Source organism: Mycteria americana, chromosome 8 (genome assembly GCF_035582795.1).
Source record: "Mycteria americana isolate JAX WOST 10 ecotype Jacksonville Zoo and Gardens chromosome 8, USCA_MyAme_1.0, whole genome shotgun sequence".
In the NCBI taxonomy this organism is placed as follows: Eukaryota; Metazoa; Chordata; class Aves; order Ciconiiformes; family Ciconiidae; genus Mycteria; species Mycteria americana.
The window spans coordinates 33,774,802-33,792,208 of record NC_134372.1 but is presented as its reverse complement, the minus strand read 5'-3'; the positions used below and the strand labels follow the sequence as shown (position 1 = coordinate 33,792,208).

Below are 17,407 nucleotides of genomic sequence, written 5' to 3'. Positions count from 1 at the left end.
GATAGGTTTAATTCCATTGTAACTTCCTACCTTTTGCCAATCATAAGAGTATGTGAGAGTGTTGGGGTTTAAACAGGTGTCTAATTGATGGGCATTATTAGTAGAGAGAGGTAATTTGGAAACCACTCAGGTGGAGATATGTCAGAATGCTCTCAATATCTTGTGCTTCTTGTTTGAAGATAATTTTGATGAGGAATCAATGACCCACAATGACACGAGTGTGTCTTTTCTTAAGAATATCTATTACCATTTATCTTTATTTCTTAAGTGTTTGTCTCCCTCTGGTGTTTGTTTTTCCCACTAGAAATATGCTTCTGCACCAGGAACTGACTAAAAACAATTTAAAATGAGTCACTTTCAAGATGAGATGTTAAGTTCTGTTAAACAGGATAGTAAATTGAAAATAGCATTTATGAGTTAGAAAAGCAAAGTTTATGTAAACAAACAGATTGGCAAGGAGAGTGAGTTCGTAAATAGACAGGAGTCCTGTTTTCTCTGTTGACCTCCTCTCTACAAATTCATAAAATGTTTCAGTTTTACTGGTGCATATAAGTATGAATGAAACCAAATGTGTCTTGGAATCTGTGTTGACTTAATCTGTCTTTCTTTTGCAGGTACCTATTATTAAACTGACAGATTCCTTCACTGAAGTAAAAGTTGATATAAGCTTTAATGTACAGAACGGGGTTAAAGCAGCCCAGCTCATCAAAGACTTTATCAAGGTTAGGCAACACTGTAATAGAACTACAGAGCTGAATATTTGATGACTTAATTTGATTTTCTGTTTTACTTTGACTGCATCCTTACTAGAGATATGCTTTCACTCTCTGTTATTTTTTGCTGTCTGATACTATTGTGTGATGTTCTGAGGTTTTAGATACATTGCCGTAAAAGGCACAAAGATAGTAAAATGTACAAAGAAAGTATGGAGATGTTATAGTGATACAATGACTAAGGAAAATACATTAATACCTGTCTTAAATGTTCTGCTCTTCTAACTGTGGTTCCTTGAACTTAAAATTAGTAATAACCACACACTCCTGCGGAAAGTAGGAATAATCTTGCTCTAGAGTGAATATTGTTTCAGCATACAAACTCTAATTAAGTAGAATAAGTTAAATTTAGTAAGTTATTGTTCAGGGATTCACTAATACCTGTATCATAGATACATGGCAGTTATTTTTGTTTTATATATAGGATCATTTTGTTAGGATTAATGAGCTTTTGTATTTGAAGTTTTGAAGTATCATTACACTCTTTTCCTTTCCTTCCCTTCCCCTATTCAGTGCATAGGACACTTGTAGTAAATGTCTCATAAAAGCAGTAGAAAATTTTTCTTGGATTTTCATGTTCTGTGTAGGGAGGTGAAGTGCAGTTCAATCTCACTTAAGTGCTTAGGTATTACTGTTCGACTACTATAACTGCTTTGTTTTTTTTAACCAAACTAATAGACAGCAGGAGAATCAAAGTATTTCAATAGCTAGACAAGTAAAACTTCTTCAGAAAACTCTGTAAATCTGAATAAAGCAAGGACTTTGCTTTCAATCACAAGGGTTAGAAATCATGTATATCTGCTTTAATAATGTCATTGAGTTGCAAGAAGTCTTCCAAATTTTGGGGAATTTTCAGTTGCTGATGAGTTGAATGTATGGCCTTCAACTTGGTAATCTTCAGTTCCTGTATGTATGTTTAGTAGCAAGTATGAAAGTAGCTCAGTTTGCTTCTACAATGTCTATTTCTTTAACCTGTAGAAGGACATGGGACAAAAACGTCTGTCCTTGGTTCAGTTTCAGTAGAATAGTCTGAGTTCTTGTCTGCGTAGTCTCACCTGTGTGCTTAAATAAACATTCTGCTTAAACCTTGTGCTGGTGAGGCCTCTTGCATCTGCGTTCAGAGTAAGAGGGTGGCGTGGGTCCAGAGACCTTTCTTCTCTCAGCCTTTATCTGATGAACAGAAGTTGATTGTGTTGGCCAACCCTTTGCTGCTAAATCAAGACCGATAGTTTTGTGCTATGTAGCTCCTTGTTGGGGAAGGAAGATGCCCAGATTCTCTTGTCGTAAGACACCTACCTGGAATTTGGTAGCTAACTTCAAGTTTTTACATCCTATGCATTGTCGCATTGCCTTGTGGTGGACAGGCTGTCTATATTTGGTTTTCTGCCACAACATAGGGGCTGTATTTCTGTTACAATCCCCATATATATTTATTTTTGGGTAAGTCCATAAAGCCCTGCATACTTGCCCGAAATTGCCTATATACTTCTTAATTTCAAGATAGGAGGTAGTTTTCTCTTGAGAGCCTGAAGGCATTTTTGTGTGCTTAAAAAAAGAAAAAAGCATTCGCGTGTTCCTGTTGCCCGGGTTATTTGTAATCCTTTGGAGAGCTGCTTTGGCCTTGGGTCAGGGCACGGTGAGAGCAGGCTGTGTCCCCGGGGAGAGAGCGGGAGCTGTGTGTGTCAGCCGGGCCGGCACGGGGCAGAGGCCTTGCGTCTGCCAACCCAACCCAAAGAGCAGACCCAAACAGCAGCCCCAAAGAGCGGAGCAGGTCTGGTGACAGTAGTCGGGGTCAGCTTACAGTCTGGCCAGCGGCTGGCAGACACGTCCCCAGTGAGGAGGTCGAGGCTGAGGACGCCAAGTCAGTGGTTAGGGTCAGGGTCAGCATCAGTGTGCAGCGGCATGGCTCAGGCAGACACCAGCGGGAGCAGCTGAGATGAAAAGCAGCTCTCGAGCGAAGTGGAGGGACTCCCAGCTAGGCTTCCCGCAGGGCTGTTTTCCCAGCAGCCCAAGCCAAGGCCATGCAGCTGTGCCATATCAGAGCTGGCTTCGAGCACAGGTGGCTGAGCCTGGTGTGGCGGGGGAGAGGTGGCACTCGGCCCTGACACACAGCAGGTAATGGCTACACTACTGTGGAGGGTTGTTTGCTTAACTTTGAGAAAACTTGATGTGTATTTGCCAAGTGACTTCATTGTTGTTCTTGAGGATCCCTCTATAAAACACTTCCAGGGTATTCTCTTGGGTCTTATTTTGTCCTGCGTAACTTTGAACACCTAACTGAGGTGTTGTGTTCAGTGTTACCCTTGGAAATGCCTATTTCTCTCCATCCAGTTTATTTAGGATGTCTGAGGCAGCTGAAGCCTTGATTAAGGGTTTGCAGTTTCCTGAGAAAAATCCTGGCTTTCAATTTTGATATATACTGATATTCAACACTTCAGCTTGTGACTGTAAGTTCTTAATAGTTCAAAAAGGTGATCTTGGGATCTTCGGTTAAATAGGGCTCCCGATACTCATCATAAGACTTGTGCAGAGCAGTTCTTGGAGAAATTCTTCTTTTCCCTTTAATCTTTGGCAATCACAGATACCATGATCCACATCTCTTCTCTGACACTAAGGAACTTTTTAACTCTTGTGTTGATAAAAGGAGTGATATTATTGAGCCTCTTTTGCCCCCTCCCCTGTGAGGGGTTGTACAGAGTGCAGGCGTGGCCCCGGCCTCCACTGCTGTCCAAAAGGTCCACATTCTCTGCGTGTGCAGCATGTGCACACCTCTAAGGGCATCCATGCGGACGAACCTATTGAAGGACCAGTTACCCAAGGGTAAGTATTTGGCTCCTTTGAAAATGTTTTCTGGGTGTAGTAATTTTGAAGGACCATTTTGAACTCTGGGCATCTGAAGTACTTGCAGGACCGAAGTCTCAGTCCACTTTGGGATATCACCTTGGTTGTAGCAGGAAGGTTTTGTTACGGACGTGGATATCTCCATAGTTTTTCCTTTGCTTTCCTTTTCACTTGTATGAGAAAAGCAAGTGTATTTATATATTCAAACAAAATCATTCTGAATTTATGAGGTAATAACTTTTTTCTGTCGTTAATATCTGCCACCGGAGTTGAAGAGGTAAAATAACTGTCTTGATCACAGGCAGAGCACTTGGCTTCTCCCCTGTTACTAAAAATAACTTAGAATTATACTCAGCTTTGAGACTTAATATAACAGATAGCTTCAATATGCTTTCTTAGCATGAATTGTATATATGCATCACAGTATCCTAACACCTTTGTTTTTCTCTTTCAGAAATACCCTGTGTTACCGTATCTAGTTTTAGTATTGAAACAGTTCCTGTTGCAGAGGGACCTTAATGAAGTATTTACAGGTGGAATTGGTTCTTATAGTCTTTTTTTAATGGCTGTCAGTTTCCTTCAGGTAAGCTTAATGAAATCTATTGATGCCATTGGTGCAAAAGGACATTACATTAAGAAGGAATTTAATTTATCCTTAAATTTAGATATTTAAGCTCTCCTGTTTGTGGTTTTGCACCCCCTTTTCATTTAAAAATAGACACATCCCACCTGTCTTCTGTTCTTTCTCCCATACTGGTACTTTTGGTATTAGAGATGTTTGGAACATCCCTTGGTGTATCAGTACTAGGCACAGGTGTCATTCATGGTAAAATAACTTGACTATTGTGTAACTTATTTGGAACAAGCTACGTAGGTTAGTGTTAGATGCAGCTCTCCTTTATAACACTTGTTTTCCAGGTCATACACCCTGTATGTGCTTTAATGAATGCGATGGAATTCTCTTGTTTGTCTAAGTTTTTAAGCTGGTATCAAATAAATTTTTTACAACTTTCTCTTCAATCCAAGAGAACAAAATGCATGAGCTAAATCTATATTGTTGCACCTGCGGGAGAAAAATATTGTGGAAATATGAAGTAGCCGAGTTCTGGCTTTATCAACCTCGTTCTTTTTCTTGTCCTAAATGTTATTGTATAACTCTGTGTGTGTATGTGTATGTCTGTACTTTTCCAGATTGTAGTTACTTTTAAACCTGAGCCTTGAACTGGAGCTCGGTGTTTGCTGAGTGCTATTGCAGTTGCCTGCTGAGCACAAAAGAAATGAAAGCAACAGGCGTATCTTTTTAAAAGAAACCAAAATCTCTCCCAACCCCAATTTTTTCTTATATTGACTAATAGCATTTCTCTTTGCTCCTGCAAAAAAAGAAGTCAAGTTTTGTGTCTGTTGCAATTATGAACTGGTTTTGTTCATAATCTCTCAGGCTGCATACTTTAAATAGTACAGGGGGTCATTTAAATAGCTGTGTACATTAAAGGCCTATATTTGTATTGCAAACCCAGGTTTGTGAAGTGCAAATATCTCTGCTTTTTCACAAGAATCCTGCCATTAGTGGTGGAAGTTCACTTATTAAACTGAAAGTTCAAATACAAACACAGTAGTACTTTGCCAGCCTTATTTTTAAGAGGTAACTAGTTTATAAAAGTTTTGATAGCATCTTGTTTTAAAGATGTAAAACTGCTTTATCAAGGAAAAATAGTATATTTAGACATGTTTGCTTTTTATCTTACATTTTATTATCATTTATTACTGTATTTAGACATGTTTGCTGTGAAAAAGAAAAGGCACTTAAAGGCACTTGAAACTTGAAGTCTTAAGAAAATGATTTTTTTTCTCTCTTCTTAATAGCTGCATCCCAGGGAAGATGCCTGTATGCCCAATGCCAACTATGGTGTTCTTTTAATAGAGTTTTTTGAATTATATGGACGTCACTTCAATTATCTGAAGACTGGAATCCGAATAAAGGATGGTGGCTCTTATGTTGCCAAGGATGAAGTGCAAAAAAGCATGCTGGATGGCTACAGACCATCAATGCTGTATATTGAAGATCCGTTACAGCCAGGTATCCTCATAAACCAAGACTTAATGTATTGACTAAGAAAAAGTTAGGGGAATGCTTAATCCAGAGGAGTTAAATCAAAGAAGAGCATAGAATGACCACCAAAACCCAAACAGAAACACCTCATTCACATCTATGAACACAGGATGCACTCAGAACACAATGATTTTCTTTAAGACATGTTCCTAACAAAAGTTACTGTGTCATCCAAGAGCATGCCTGTTCTGCAGTCAGGAGGTAGGGTATGAGAGGGCATGCCAAACAACTTCCATATGCTCTGTGGTAACAGCAATAAAGCTACAGCAGCATGGGCCTGAGTGTGGGCGAGATGTACCTGTATGTACACGTGGTCCCTTTCAAACTTGTGCTTGCCTGTATCGCTGTTGCACCTTATAATGTACGTATACTCTTACGCATGCTCTCCCATTTGATTCTGTAAAGTCACATAAATACGGAGTGGTTTCATTCTGTACTGTTACCTTTATGTTAAGGTTGATTGTTGCCTTGAATGGGTGGCTTCTGAAGTGGTGAGTCAAGTGCTGTTCATAGAAAAGAGTTAACGTATTTCTGATCTAAAAAAATGTCATCCAGGATAGTACTGTTAGATGTGTAATATATGCAGTATGTGATTTTATTTTTTTGTCTTAATGTATTGTACTTTTACCCAGAGAATTGCCATTTTGGACTTCTGTACATGAAAATATCTATAGGTCTTTTAAGCTCTTTCAAATATTTATGATTCACTAATCCTCTTCTATGCCACAAGAAGTAACTGCAGTGAGTTGGGACTTAAGGGCAATTTCAAAAAATATTACTGTCTCCTGTCTGAAAGGAGATAACCACAGTTTCAATCTTTCTTATTTATTTAATTATATTCTTATTTTAAGGTAATGATGTTGGGAGGAGTTCCTATGGTGCCATGCAAGTGAAACAGGCTTTTGATTATGCCTATGTTGTTTTGAGCCATGCCGTTTCCCCAATAGCTAAATATTATCCTAACAACGAAACAGAAAGGTAAATTTTACGAGTCTAAATCTCAGACATTAATTACTTATGTTTTTGTGTACCTAAAAATCAATTGTGGTGATGTTTGGTTTGTTTTTTTTTTTTCCCCTGGTTTACAGTATATTAGGTAGAATAATTAGAGTAACGCAAGAAGTGGCCACGTACCGAGACTGGATATCAAAGCAGTGGGGAATGCAAAGTAGGACAGAGTCTTCGTGTAATGGTGAGTTTTGACTAAGCATGGCTGATAGTGGGAAACTTCCTGCATATTTTGATCATACAAATTTTATTGTTGCTTTTGCCCCACATAAAGCAATGTATGCATCTGAATATGAATTTACTTTTTTGCTCAGTAGCGACGGACTTTTTCTTGTGTTCTCGTCCAGAAAATTTAGATTTGTACAAGAATAAAAAGGCTATACCACAACATCTTTATTCTACTGCAACAGATTTGGTCAGCATAGAGATCCGTAAAGAGTGCTGGGTTGCAAAAGGAGGCTTTTGAAAAACTTCCAGTGTAAATTACAGGTGGTGTTACTGTCACACTTCCTTTGTCCTTTCAATGTGGACAAGGTTTTAAAAAGAATTAGTGGGAACACTAGTTTAAATCTAAATCCTTACCCTCCATCATTCTTTTATTTTTCATTTTGAAGTTTAACATATTGTATGTGTACAGAAGCAATATTTAAACCAGGATTGACCATATAAGTGGAATAAGTCTTTAAAACAGAGAAATCCTGAAATGTCAGTCATAATGCTTGTTACTAAAAAATGGAAAACCAGAAAATCTAGCCAGAGAATGTGCTGAAAATGTCCTTTAAAATCACCTTTCTTTTCATTGCCCGTCTTCTGACTCCACCAGCCAGTTGCCACCCTTTTTTGGTGTAGGTGTATCTGCTGGCTGGAAGTTCTCAAAATAAAATGAATTTTAATACTCTACAGTTAATTTTAGAATGTTAGCTACTAGAAGTCTTGCAGGGTTTAGGGATTGATCAGAGAAGATGACACAACTAGCCAGTCTTTAGGCTAGGTTTATTTGTTTTTAAAGCTTTTGTTAGTGATTTCCCTCACTGTCCTTGTAAATTGAATGTGCTCTTGGCCATTCATGTTTTATCCATCTGTAGACCCTTGTAGCACTGCCGTACCCCCGCTAATGGCAGACAGCCATGGTTCAGTCCCACAAGCTCCACAGTAATACTTAGCTACCTATTTGTGATGTATGTATTAATTTCTATATACAAATACAGCTGGTGCGGCAACAAATGTATATTGTGTAAATCAGAGGTGACTCCTAGGTGTCTTATGTAACTAAAAATATAAAAATAACCCTGTATCAGGAAGTAATGGTGACAGTTAGAGTGGTCATCTTGTAGATTTAGTTTAGATTTAAGTTCAGATTCTTTTTTCTTTTTTTTTTTTTTTAGTTTATGAGTATTGGGCATATAGGAACAGAATATAAACCTATGTATTTAAGTGCTGTTGAAATGTGTCATGTTATTAAGCAGCACATCTGAGCTCTGTTACTGCCTTCTTCCATGTCTTACCTCTCTAATTTCCATCTTGAGCTGTGGTAATGCTTTCATAGTGTACATTAATGGATCTTGTCAGGAAACCACCAACCCTCTGTGGGGTGTTGGCTTGCTGCATGCAGTGCATACATACAAACACATGCACACACGTGCCTGCATGTATTAAAAGTATGTACGTGTGCAGATGTCTGTACATGTCCTACTGGATATAATAGATATATAATACCTGAGTCAGTATATTTAAAAAAAAAAAAAAAAGGCAACATATTTTAGCAGTTAATGTGTGGTGATGGTTCTGTTTTGTTTTTAATAGGTAATGGAGTAACCTTGATAGTAGATACTCAACAGCTAGACAAATGCAACAATAATCTTGCTGAAGAGAATGAAGCACTGGGAAAACCTAGAAATAAAACTTCAGAAACACTTAGTAAACATTCTTCAAATTCTTCATCAGGTCCTTTATCATCATCATCGTCTACTCTGTCCAGCTCTAGTGACGTAGTAAGTACTGGAGGTTTTCTGATTTTGTTTTTTCAATTTGTTTGGGTTTTTTCCCTGATTTGTATTGCCACAGGATACATTTGGAAAGCTTGGAATCCTAGTTAGTTATTTCATCCAGAATCCTAACTTGCATAAGATGTTACCTCTTATGCAATTTCTACACATGTAAGTTGCAGTATGTTTTTGACACAACACATGTAGAAAGTGAACACAGTAGATACAAAGTTACATAGCCCTTTTTCCTCTGGGAAAACTGTATTTCAAAAAAAAGACTGGTAGTCCTAAGCCATATGCTTTTTAAAAAAAAAAAAAAAGGGCTTAGAAAAAAATCTGTTTGGGAATTCTATTTAAAAAATAAAAGACAAATCCCAAAATCAGAATCATGCATCAATACATTTTTAAATCTGTCTGTTTTATTTGGAAAGAATTCTGGATTGAAAGAATTTTAATATCTAATAAAATAAACACATTTTAAGCTTTGTCCACTGCTAGCTTTATTTTTAAGGGAAAACTCACTCTTAAGAAAAACTCCCTCTTAAGAAAAACTCACTAATACTTTACATTTTCCTGAAGGATTCTGATGGAACACCTTGCAAAACCTCTAAACAATTGAGTTGTCGTCAGTCTACCACAAACAGAGTGGGGTCACAAGAAGTGTCACTGGAATCCTCCCAGTCAAGTGGGAAAACACAAAATAGCCAAACAGCCAATACATCCAGCAACACGAACAAATCTCAGGTTTGTGAAATGTTTGGAAACAGCAACTGTATAGATTATTTGAATATTACGCATGCCCTCCATGGAAGGGTAGCTTGTTCTGGAAAGGAAACACTGCGTTTTTCTCCTCCCCTTTACCTCACTAGAAAGCTTTGAGCACTGATTGTATCTAAAATCACCTGGTTCTCTGTTTAGCTTACAGGGATGAGTTTACAACAGTGGCTTTCCCAGCCTTAAAACAGATAAAATTGGATTGACTTTATTTTGGGAAATCTAGATTTGCCGGAAGTATACAGCTGTGTTGCACCCATTTCCTTTTTGCAAAAAGCATGTCAGTCCAGTCTTTACTGCAGAATTTGAGAACTAATGAGCCTTGGCCGACACTTACTGAAAAACAGTTAGCAAAAATGTATGTTTAAAACTATGACTGGCTGCTCTGTTAGCTGTTGATACTTGTTGAACTCTCTTTCCTTAAGGGAGATGAAGATTCCTTGCTGATACATGAAATTGCCTCTCATTTCCCCCTAAAGACAAATACCTTTATAATGAGACCTACCAGAGCTTATGCATTCAGGAGATTTCTCATGTTGTGGCATGCTTCTGTGACAACTCAGTAATCTGGAAATACTCTATGCCTCTATATACAATATACTTTGGATATATGCAGTTTAAATTTGTATACTATTTCAGAATTGAGGACTACTTTAATGTATGAAAAACTGTCTGGAATCTTCTAGAATATTATTCCTGAAAAGTAATTCTGAAGACTTGCTGCCTCCTACTTGCTGATGATCTATCTCTAGCTAGGAACAAGACAGTTTACAACCTAGGCCTTGGATATACCATGAATGTGTGTTTGTGTTACTACGCAGAGCTAATTCTGGTGCTGGAATGTGAATATGCACGATGTGAGATACTCTACATTTGTAAAAAGATGTGGTATAAAATTAGTCCTGGTCTTAAAAGACTGTTGTCTTAATTTTGCACAGAAGATGGGAGATTTGAGCAATCTTCATCTGTTGTCTTGGATTATGGACTTCTGTTTCGGTAAAACAGAAGTTTTGATGGTTGCGAAATGGGAGCTATAGAACAGTTCTATCCTTTTCAAAATTCAAAGTGCTCTGCTCTGCTCTCTTGACCTGCATGGTTTTGGGTCTAGAGATGGACATTTGTTTGCAACCACTGAAGTGAAAGATTCCTGGTACTGTGCTGCTGTCTAAGCAATGGCCTAGCTTCTTTTGCCATACCAATTTTTTCAAGTGTGACACTTTCATGAGTTAAAGTCCTCATTATCCACAAATAGGGTTGTGTAATTGCCACGCTTTTTTCTTTTTAGCACTGATTTACCATGTTCTCTTTCTTTTACAGCATGGATCTGCACGGTTATTTCGCTCTTCTAACAAAGGCTTCCAAGGTCCAACAAACTCAAGCCACGGTACCTCAGTCACAAACAAACAGCATCAAGGCAGCAAATCACACCATCAGTTTTTCCATGGCAAAAAGAGGAAACACAAGAGGGATGCAGCCCTTTCAGACCTTTGTAGATAGTTGCCTATTTTATGACTGTTCTTCTGTGTGCAATGATCTCATGCTACAGGATAGTTTGATAGTGACTCCTTGGATCTCTTCCGGAGCTTCAGACTGTTCAGACATTGATTAGCAACTGCATTTTTTTTTTTTTCCCAGCTCGCCACGGAACGGATCATGAAGATTGATCACTGCAAAAAAAAAAAAAAAAAAAAAAAAAGAAAAAAAAAGAAAAAAAGGGAAAAAAACAAAAAAAAACAAAGAAAAAATTTAAAAAGAAAAAATAAAAAAAAGAGGAAAAAGGCTGCTCATTTGATAAGTCATATGCTACAACAGGGTCATTTAGGATATAAAAGCTTGAATGTAAAATAAATGTATTTCCCATCAGCTCATGCTGACCTGTAGAGGTAGTACTCAGTGTGTCTAGGGGGTGGTAACAAACAAATAAAACACAAAAAAATAGGAAAAAAAGCAAAAAATTGTATTTTGAGGGAAACCCAGCCTTTTAAAGGTGAAAGTAATTTGTGCATGATTTTTTTATTATTTTTGCATATACTTACCATTTTATTGTGTATATATAGATGACCATATAGGAAAACTGACATTTGTAATAGTGGATTTGTTAATACTTTTTACATAACATTACTGTTTAAATTGTAAACATAAATTTTTCTCAGGATTAGTTTGGAAAATAATCTGAATTGTCATCTTAACATCCATATAAAGAGACATTACTAGTTATATTGCTCAGAATTTCTTTTCTTGGCATTTAAAAGATGTAATAGAACATTTGATCTGCAAAAGCTGTTCCTCTGAAAGAAAGGTTTATGGTGGCAAATGAAGTTTTTCATTTGTATTAAGTGTACATGTACTTTGTGTAGACACTGAGCTTGTCATCTCGGAGAAGTAACCTTCACCTTGTTTTCTGAGTGCCATCATTTCAGGCAATGGGGTTTTATAGTTGCATCCTTCTCTTCTTCCCCTTAGTGTCCTCTCCCCGACCCTTTCTTTTTTTAAAGAAATATAAAGCCAATTGGTTTCTTTTTTTTTTTAGTTGTTGGTGGTGATTGTTTTCTTCTTTTTTTTTGGTTTTAAAAAAAGAAACAACAAAACTCAGTTTGTTACAGACGTTTGCATTCCTGGGCTGCTTTAATCCCATGCCTCTTTGTTCGTGCCTTCCCTCCCCCTTCCAGGTCTGGGTTTTTTTGTCTTTTATATTTCTGCTAACTCCTGTAGGAGATGGTAACTGTTGAAGCTTTAAGTAAATTTTACAATTGAAGTATTTTTTTTTCTCACCCCTCTCTTAGGCATTTTTTATATTTACACTTAATTATTTAAAAAAAACAACCCAAACCAACTTCAAATAATGAAATATATTTTGTATTGCCTTAAAGACCCAAACCTTTCATATCTCATAGTATTTCTTCATTGACCTAGTTATAATTTAATTTAAACTCCACATTTGTCTGGTTCAGTCGCATTACAAGTCTAGGTTGCAGTAACTTTGATGCCATGAATGCAAATTAAATGTGTAATTACACTCACAGGCATAGCTTGGAACAGGAGTTGGGACACTTCAATGGTAGAAAGTTAAGTGGCATTTACTTTCACATATTTCTTTAAAGAGGAAAGTCTGTACTTGGCATACGTGGCTGTATTTAATGCAGCTGTTCTGCAGATGATGCTTTTATAAAAAGTACTATTAGCTTTTAGAAACTTTTTTTAATATACATTTACAGAATACTACAGACCAACCTGACCTTTAATGGGCACTAATGAGTGCAATGATTTTTAAAGTACAATAATGCTAAAATAAGACCAGAACTGATGTCATCACTTAAATTGATAAACGTTTTCAATGTGTTAAAGTGTTTTACTTCAAAAAAGAAAATATATGTATTCCAAAAATATGGAAAGTCATAACATTTACTCAAACACTAAGCTTAAGTGATGTTAATTTGACAATGTTGTTTTTTTAGAAAATTTTAGATTCATATTTTAATTTGATCAAATAATTTTATCTACAAGATGTTGAGCTTTTGTTCATAGAAACTAGTAAAAGTTGTACCACATTACGCATAATCACAGTATTTATTTTGTTTTAGATTATTGTGAATGTGTAGACTTATGTTCACCGCTTAGGGAACAATTATTTATAAATTATATTAATCCAGTATTGTTAGCTGCTATTAGCAAAACTGTTCCAAAACTTAATACTTGCAAAGATCTGTATCGCATTTACCACACTGAAGTGTTTTTAAAAGAATCACCCTCATCGTTGAAAGCAAATGTACTCTTAGGGTGCAGATATTAGTGTTCCAATAAGCATGTGATAATTTTAAGGTGGTGGTAGCGGGAAGATAATCTTGATTCCATTGGGAATCTTAGGTTTGCCTCAATTTATGGTTTTCATAAATTTAATGGAAAATAGCTTTTCCTGGACTGCTCAAGTTTCTTTTTGGTAAACAGTATCTTTCTAAAAGAAAAAAAAAAAAAAAGAAAAAAAAAAGAAAAAAAAAAGCATGAAGGAAAAATTGAGGTGTTTTACATTGCCTCAAATGACCAGCATTGTATTCATAAAATACTGTATATCTTGCAAATCTTTATTTAAACAGAACAGTTGAACTGTTCGTTTTTCAATCTGAAGTAAAATACTTTCAAGACCTTTTAGTTTGCCTGCTCATTTGTCTTGTACATTTCATCTCTGTATTTGACTCAAGTCTAATTCCTTTTTGAGTTTCAATACTTTTGTGAAGATTTTGTGAATATATGAAAAATAAATGTTTAATCTAACTACTGCAGTTTATCACCATTCTTGACACTTACCCTGTTTTTTCCTTCACAGTACTGTGGGAAGAGCAGACTACTCAAGGTGCTTTGTAACGTTTTTGTAGTATCTGGGTGCTTCCCCAGCTGAGTGCTGGGCCCCTCTGCCTGGAATTTGGAAGCTTATTTTGTTCCAAGTGAGCCTGGTCTGTCGTGTTTCCTTCCAGGAGAGCTGCAGCAGAGTCTGTATGCCTGAGAATAAGTGGAAGAATATGCATGTCTAAAGGGTTCTTAATTTATTATTTTTCTCTAACTTTCCTCTGCACTATACATAGGAAACGTGTGCAAGGATCCGCTTACTTTGCCTTCTGGACTTGGGTTAGGGGTGGTGTTCCAGCTGCAGGACAGCAGCTGTTCAAAGCCACCATGCCAAGGAGGGCATTGTAGAAGTATGCAAAAGTTAATTTGAGTTACCTTCAGCTAGAAACTTTCTTTAGTATAGTTCCTGAAGCACGGTTGATGTTACTAAAGTATGTTCTTAACTTTGGTTATCTTCCTTCCTTGCATAAAGCAGTAGGGAGATGTACACATACTGAAAGTTATTGCAGTCTTGCTGCTGGTACTCTACCAAAGACCATCTGAAATACATAAATAAGCTGAAATGTTCATATATCTTCATGTTTGACATTAGATGGATTTGTTAAAGGGGTTTTTTACTTTTTTTTAAAGAACAGTTCAAATGGTGTTTATAGCTAAAAGCTGTGTATTTATTGATTTTTATTTTTTTTTAATTGTCAGTCTTCTACCTTATGGCAGAAAAGAAGCTGAAATGTAAGTAAATCTTCCTGTTTGTGAGACATGACATGATTCTGTTTAGTGACCTCTGTGTTCTGTGCAGCTTCCTCAAAATTTGCAGCTCAGGTTTTTAAATGTTTATTATAAACTTGTTTTCCTAGAACTTAATCTTTAGAAAATAATTAGTAGTCCAATGGCTGGTGGCAATTTCTTCTTTTTTTTATGTACTGTCAAAATGGACCTTTTCCATTTTATACCTGGAGTCACCATGTGTGCATCCTAAACACAACATGTGAGCAAGTGATTAGAAAATAGTCTCATCTTGAAAATGTATTGTAAATAAAAGAATCCAGCCTTTCCACATCTTGATGGCTGTTAAAACTCATGATAGGTGTTAAAACTGAATGTGTGACTCCAGCTTTATTTCCTGAAGAGTAAAAGCTATAGGAGATTATAAAACATGTAATTACTCAAGAAGGAAGTATGTTTACCCATTTAGGGGCTGTAACAAAAAAATACATTTAATTATTCCAGCTACTGTTAAAGTGCAAAAAGTAGAGATTACTTATTCTGCTGATTCCTAGAACTTGATTCTTCTGCTTAATAATGCAAAATAATTTTCTAAGAATCAAGTTCACCATGTCTTGAAACAGTGTTTGTCTTGAAAGTGCAGAATTTGAGAGCTTTATTTTCTAGCTAATTTGTAGTGTTTCCACAAGTTTTCCTCAAAGATGTTTTCCAGTTGTAGTGACCTAAATGTGTGTCTTGACTATATTTCTGTGAGTCGTTTACCAGCGGTTCTGGCAGATATGTATTTGTGGTTTCATCTATAAGTCGAAACCAGCCTTGCAGTTCTTGGGGTGCTTGGATACCTCAGAGTTGTAGATTTTTCTGTGCCAAAGTTACAGGGCTCCTCCTCATAGTAATTTGCTCTAAGCCTAATTAACTAATCTTCAAAGGTTGGTTGTTAGGATGTTTGAGATGATCCCAGAGAAATTACCCAACACCAAGAATCCTTTGCAAGTTACTTAATGAACAATGTCCTGAGTAATAGAAGAATTAAAATGCAAATGGCCTTATTGGGTCTTTACAAGCCCAGAGTTTGTGTCAAGTATCTACCTCAAAAGGAAATAGGAATGAAAGAGCCAGAAAGTGGCTGTTACCTGTGCATTTTAGCATGGTAGTGCTAGATCAAATTAATCTACATTTTAGATTACTCTAAAATTTAGATCAGTTAATTTTGCACAGCTTTGATTTTAACTCTCAGTATATTTAGTGATTTCCCCACCATGACCAGTTTATTGATTTGTGGACTCCAAAAACTTCTAACAGAAGTGTGATGCCTTTGCTAGACACCTTGACCATAGACTTGGTTGGGGTACAGTTCAATAGGCCTCTCTCTTGGCAGTAGCTAGCTTAAAAATGGCCTGTTCCCATTTGCTTCTTCCTATAGCAGTGCAACCACTAGTGAATTCGATATTTATGAAGCTTGGGAAAAAATAAAGGAGTGTGAATCTTCAGTTTGCTGTAAATTAATTGGTAAAAGCTGATGGGATCTTGAAAATCACTTATGTCCAAAAATAAGTAAGGAAAGACAAAGAAGAAATCTTGGGAGATCCTCTGCATAAAAGCCATTTGGAGGAATGCCATCTTTCTTCCTTCCAAGATGCATGAACAATGAGGTGCTGCGAGTCTTCTGGTGAGTCAGTTTGCTCGGACACTACTGTTTGTCAGATACTGAATGACCTGAGCAGTGAATCTGCTCACCATCCAAGTATGTTGAAGGTTTCTACGTTCTGCAGCAGTTTTAAATAGCTGCAAAGGTGTTTATCAGCAATTAGACTGATACTGGTATGTCTTGGTTCTGCTCTTTCCTGCTAGGAGTCCTTCAAAAGATGTCTTTTTAATCCTTGATGGCTTTTGATACTGTAAACTTGCTGAACTGAGCCTCCTAATCCTTTTTTTAATCCTGAGTCCACCTTTTGGTTTTTGTGTCCGAGAGATTTGGTGGTGAGTGTGGCACTTACCAAATCCTGTCCAACAAGCAGGAAGGGGATGGAGATTGATAGTGCTTTAAAAAGAATATTTCCTGCTGCTACAGCTGCTTTTTAAAGAAAAATAAAACCCCACAAACCTCATTAACTGAGCAGGCTGAAGTAGGAATGTCCCCCTAGCCCTCATACATCCGTATTTGAAGCTAGTTTCTGTGCAAATCATTCAACAATCTAATGTTTGGATGCTAGGCTGATATTTTTTTTTTTTAATCCTTCTGTATAATGAAGTCCTAATTTCCCATAGTACAAAACACCTGAGGAAGAATCCACTTGGCTGTATGCAAGAGCTGGCTTGTAAAGAATGCATTTGTGTGGTGCTGCAGGAGGTCTGAGGAACCACGGGTGCAGATTTGGTGAGTGTTTTGCTTGTTTAAAATAAAAAAAATGCTCTTGTACAGGTGTATAAGACTACTTTTGCTTAGGTATGAAGCAATGTTTGACTCTTGAGCTGAAAGATCATTAAGCAATCAAATGCTTCTGAATAGCTATGAGAGAAAGTAATCTGTGCTCTCAGCTGCTTTTTCCCAGGTCTAAAGTTCATTTACTGTACCAGATGTGGTAACAGTGAAATCTGAAAATAAACCTGGTTCAAACTGCTTGTTTATGCTGCCTGGCAATGTAACCAACAATATCTTTCCTGAACTTAAAGCTCCCATCTTAAAAAAAACCAAAACAAATCCACCTTGCTGGTCTGTATACAACAGATTGTTGCACCAGGAGTATGAAGAAATATTTTTCTTATAACAATAACATTATGTGGTCTAGGTGAAATATGTATTAATAGTTGCTGTTTGCATTTCCCTCCTTCTGTGGCCTATTTCCAAA

The 17,407-nt window shown here is 36.9% G+C and overlaps 1 protein-coding gene across 2 annotated transcripts in view; it reads left to right on the top strand.

Moving 5' to 3' along the window:
• TENT4B (terminal nucleotidyltransferase 4B) overlaps positions 1–13,760 on the top strand; it is a 44,701-nt gene extending 30,941 nt beyond the window's left edge. The window contains exons 5-12 of one of the 2 annotated variants that reach the window (XM_075510653.1): positions 615–722; positions 4,069–4,197; positions 5,478–5,691; positions 6,576–6,702; positions 6,813–6,916; positions 8,677–8,723; positions 9,297–9,461; positions 10,809–13,760. In XM_075510653.1, coding sequence (XP_075366768.1) covers positions 615–722; positions 4,069–4,197; positions 5,478–5,691; positions 6,576–6,702; positions 6,813–6,916; positions 8,677–8,723; positions 9,297–9,461; positions 10,809–10,988 — 1,074 coding nt within the window. In that variant the 3' untranslated portion in view covers positions 10,989–13,760. Of the gene's footprint in view, positions 1–614; positions 723–4,068; positions 4,198–5,477; positions 5,692–6,575; positions 6,703–6,812; positions 6,917–8,535; positions 8,724–9,296; positions 9,462–10,808 lie in introns of both variants that reach the window. The other variant, XM_075510652.1, reaches the window with a different exon arrangement.
• Positions 13,761–17,407: the final 3,647 nt, after the last annotated feature.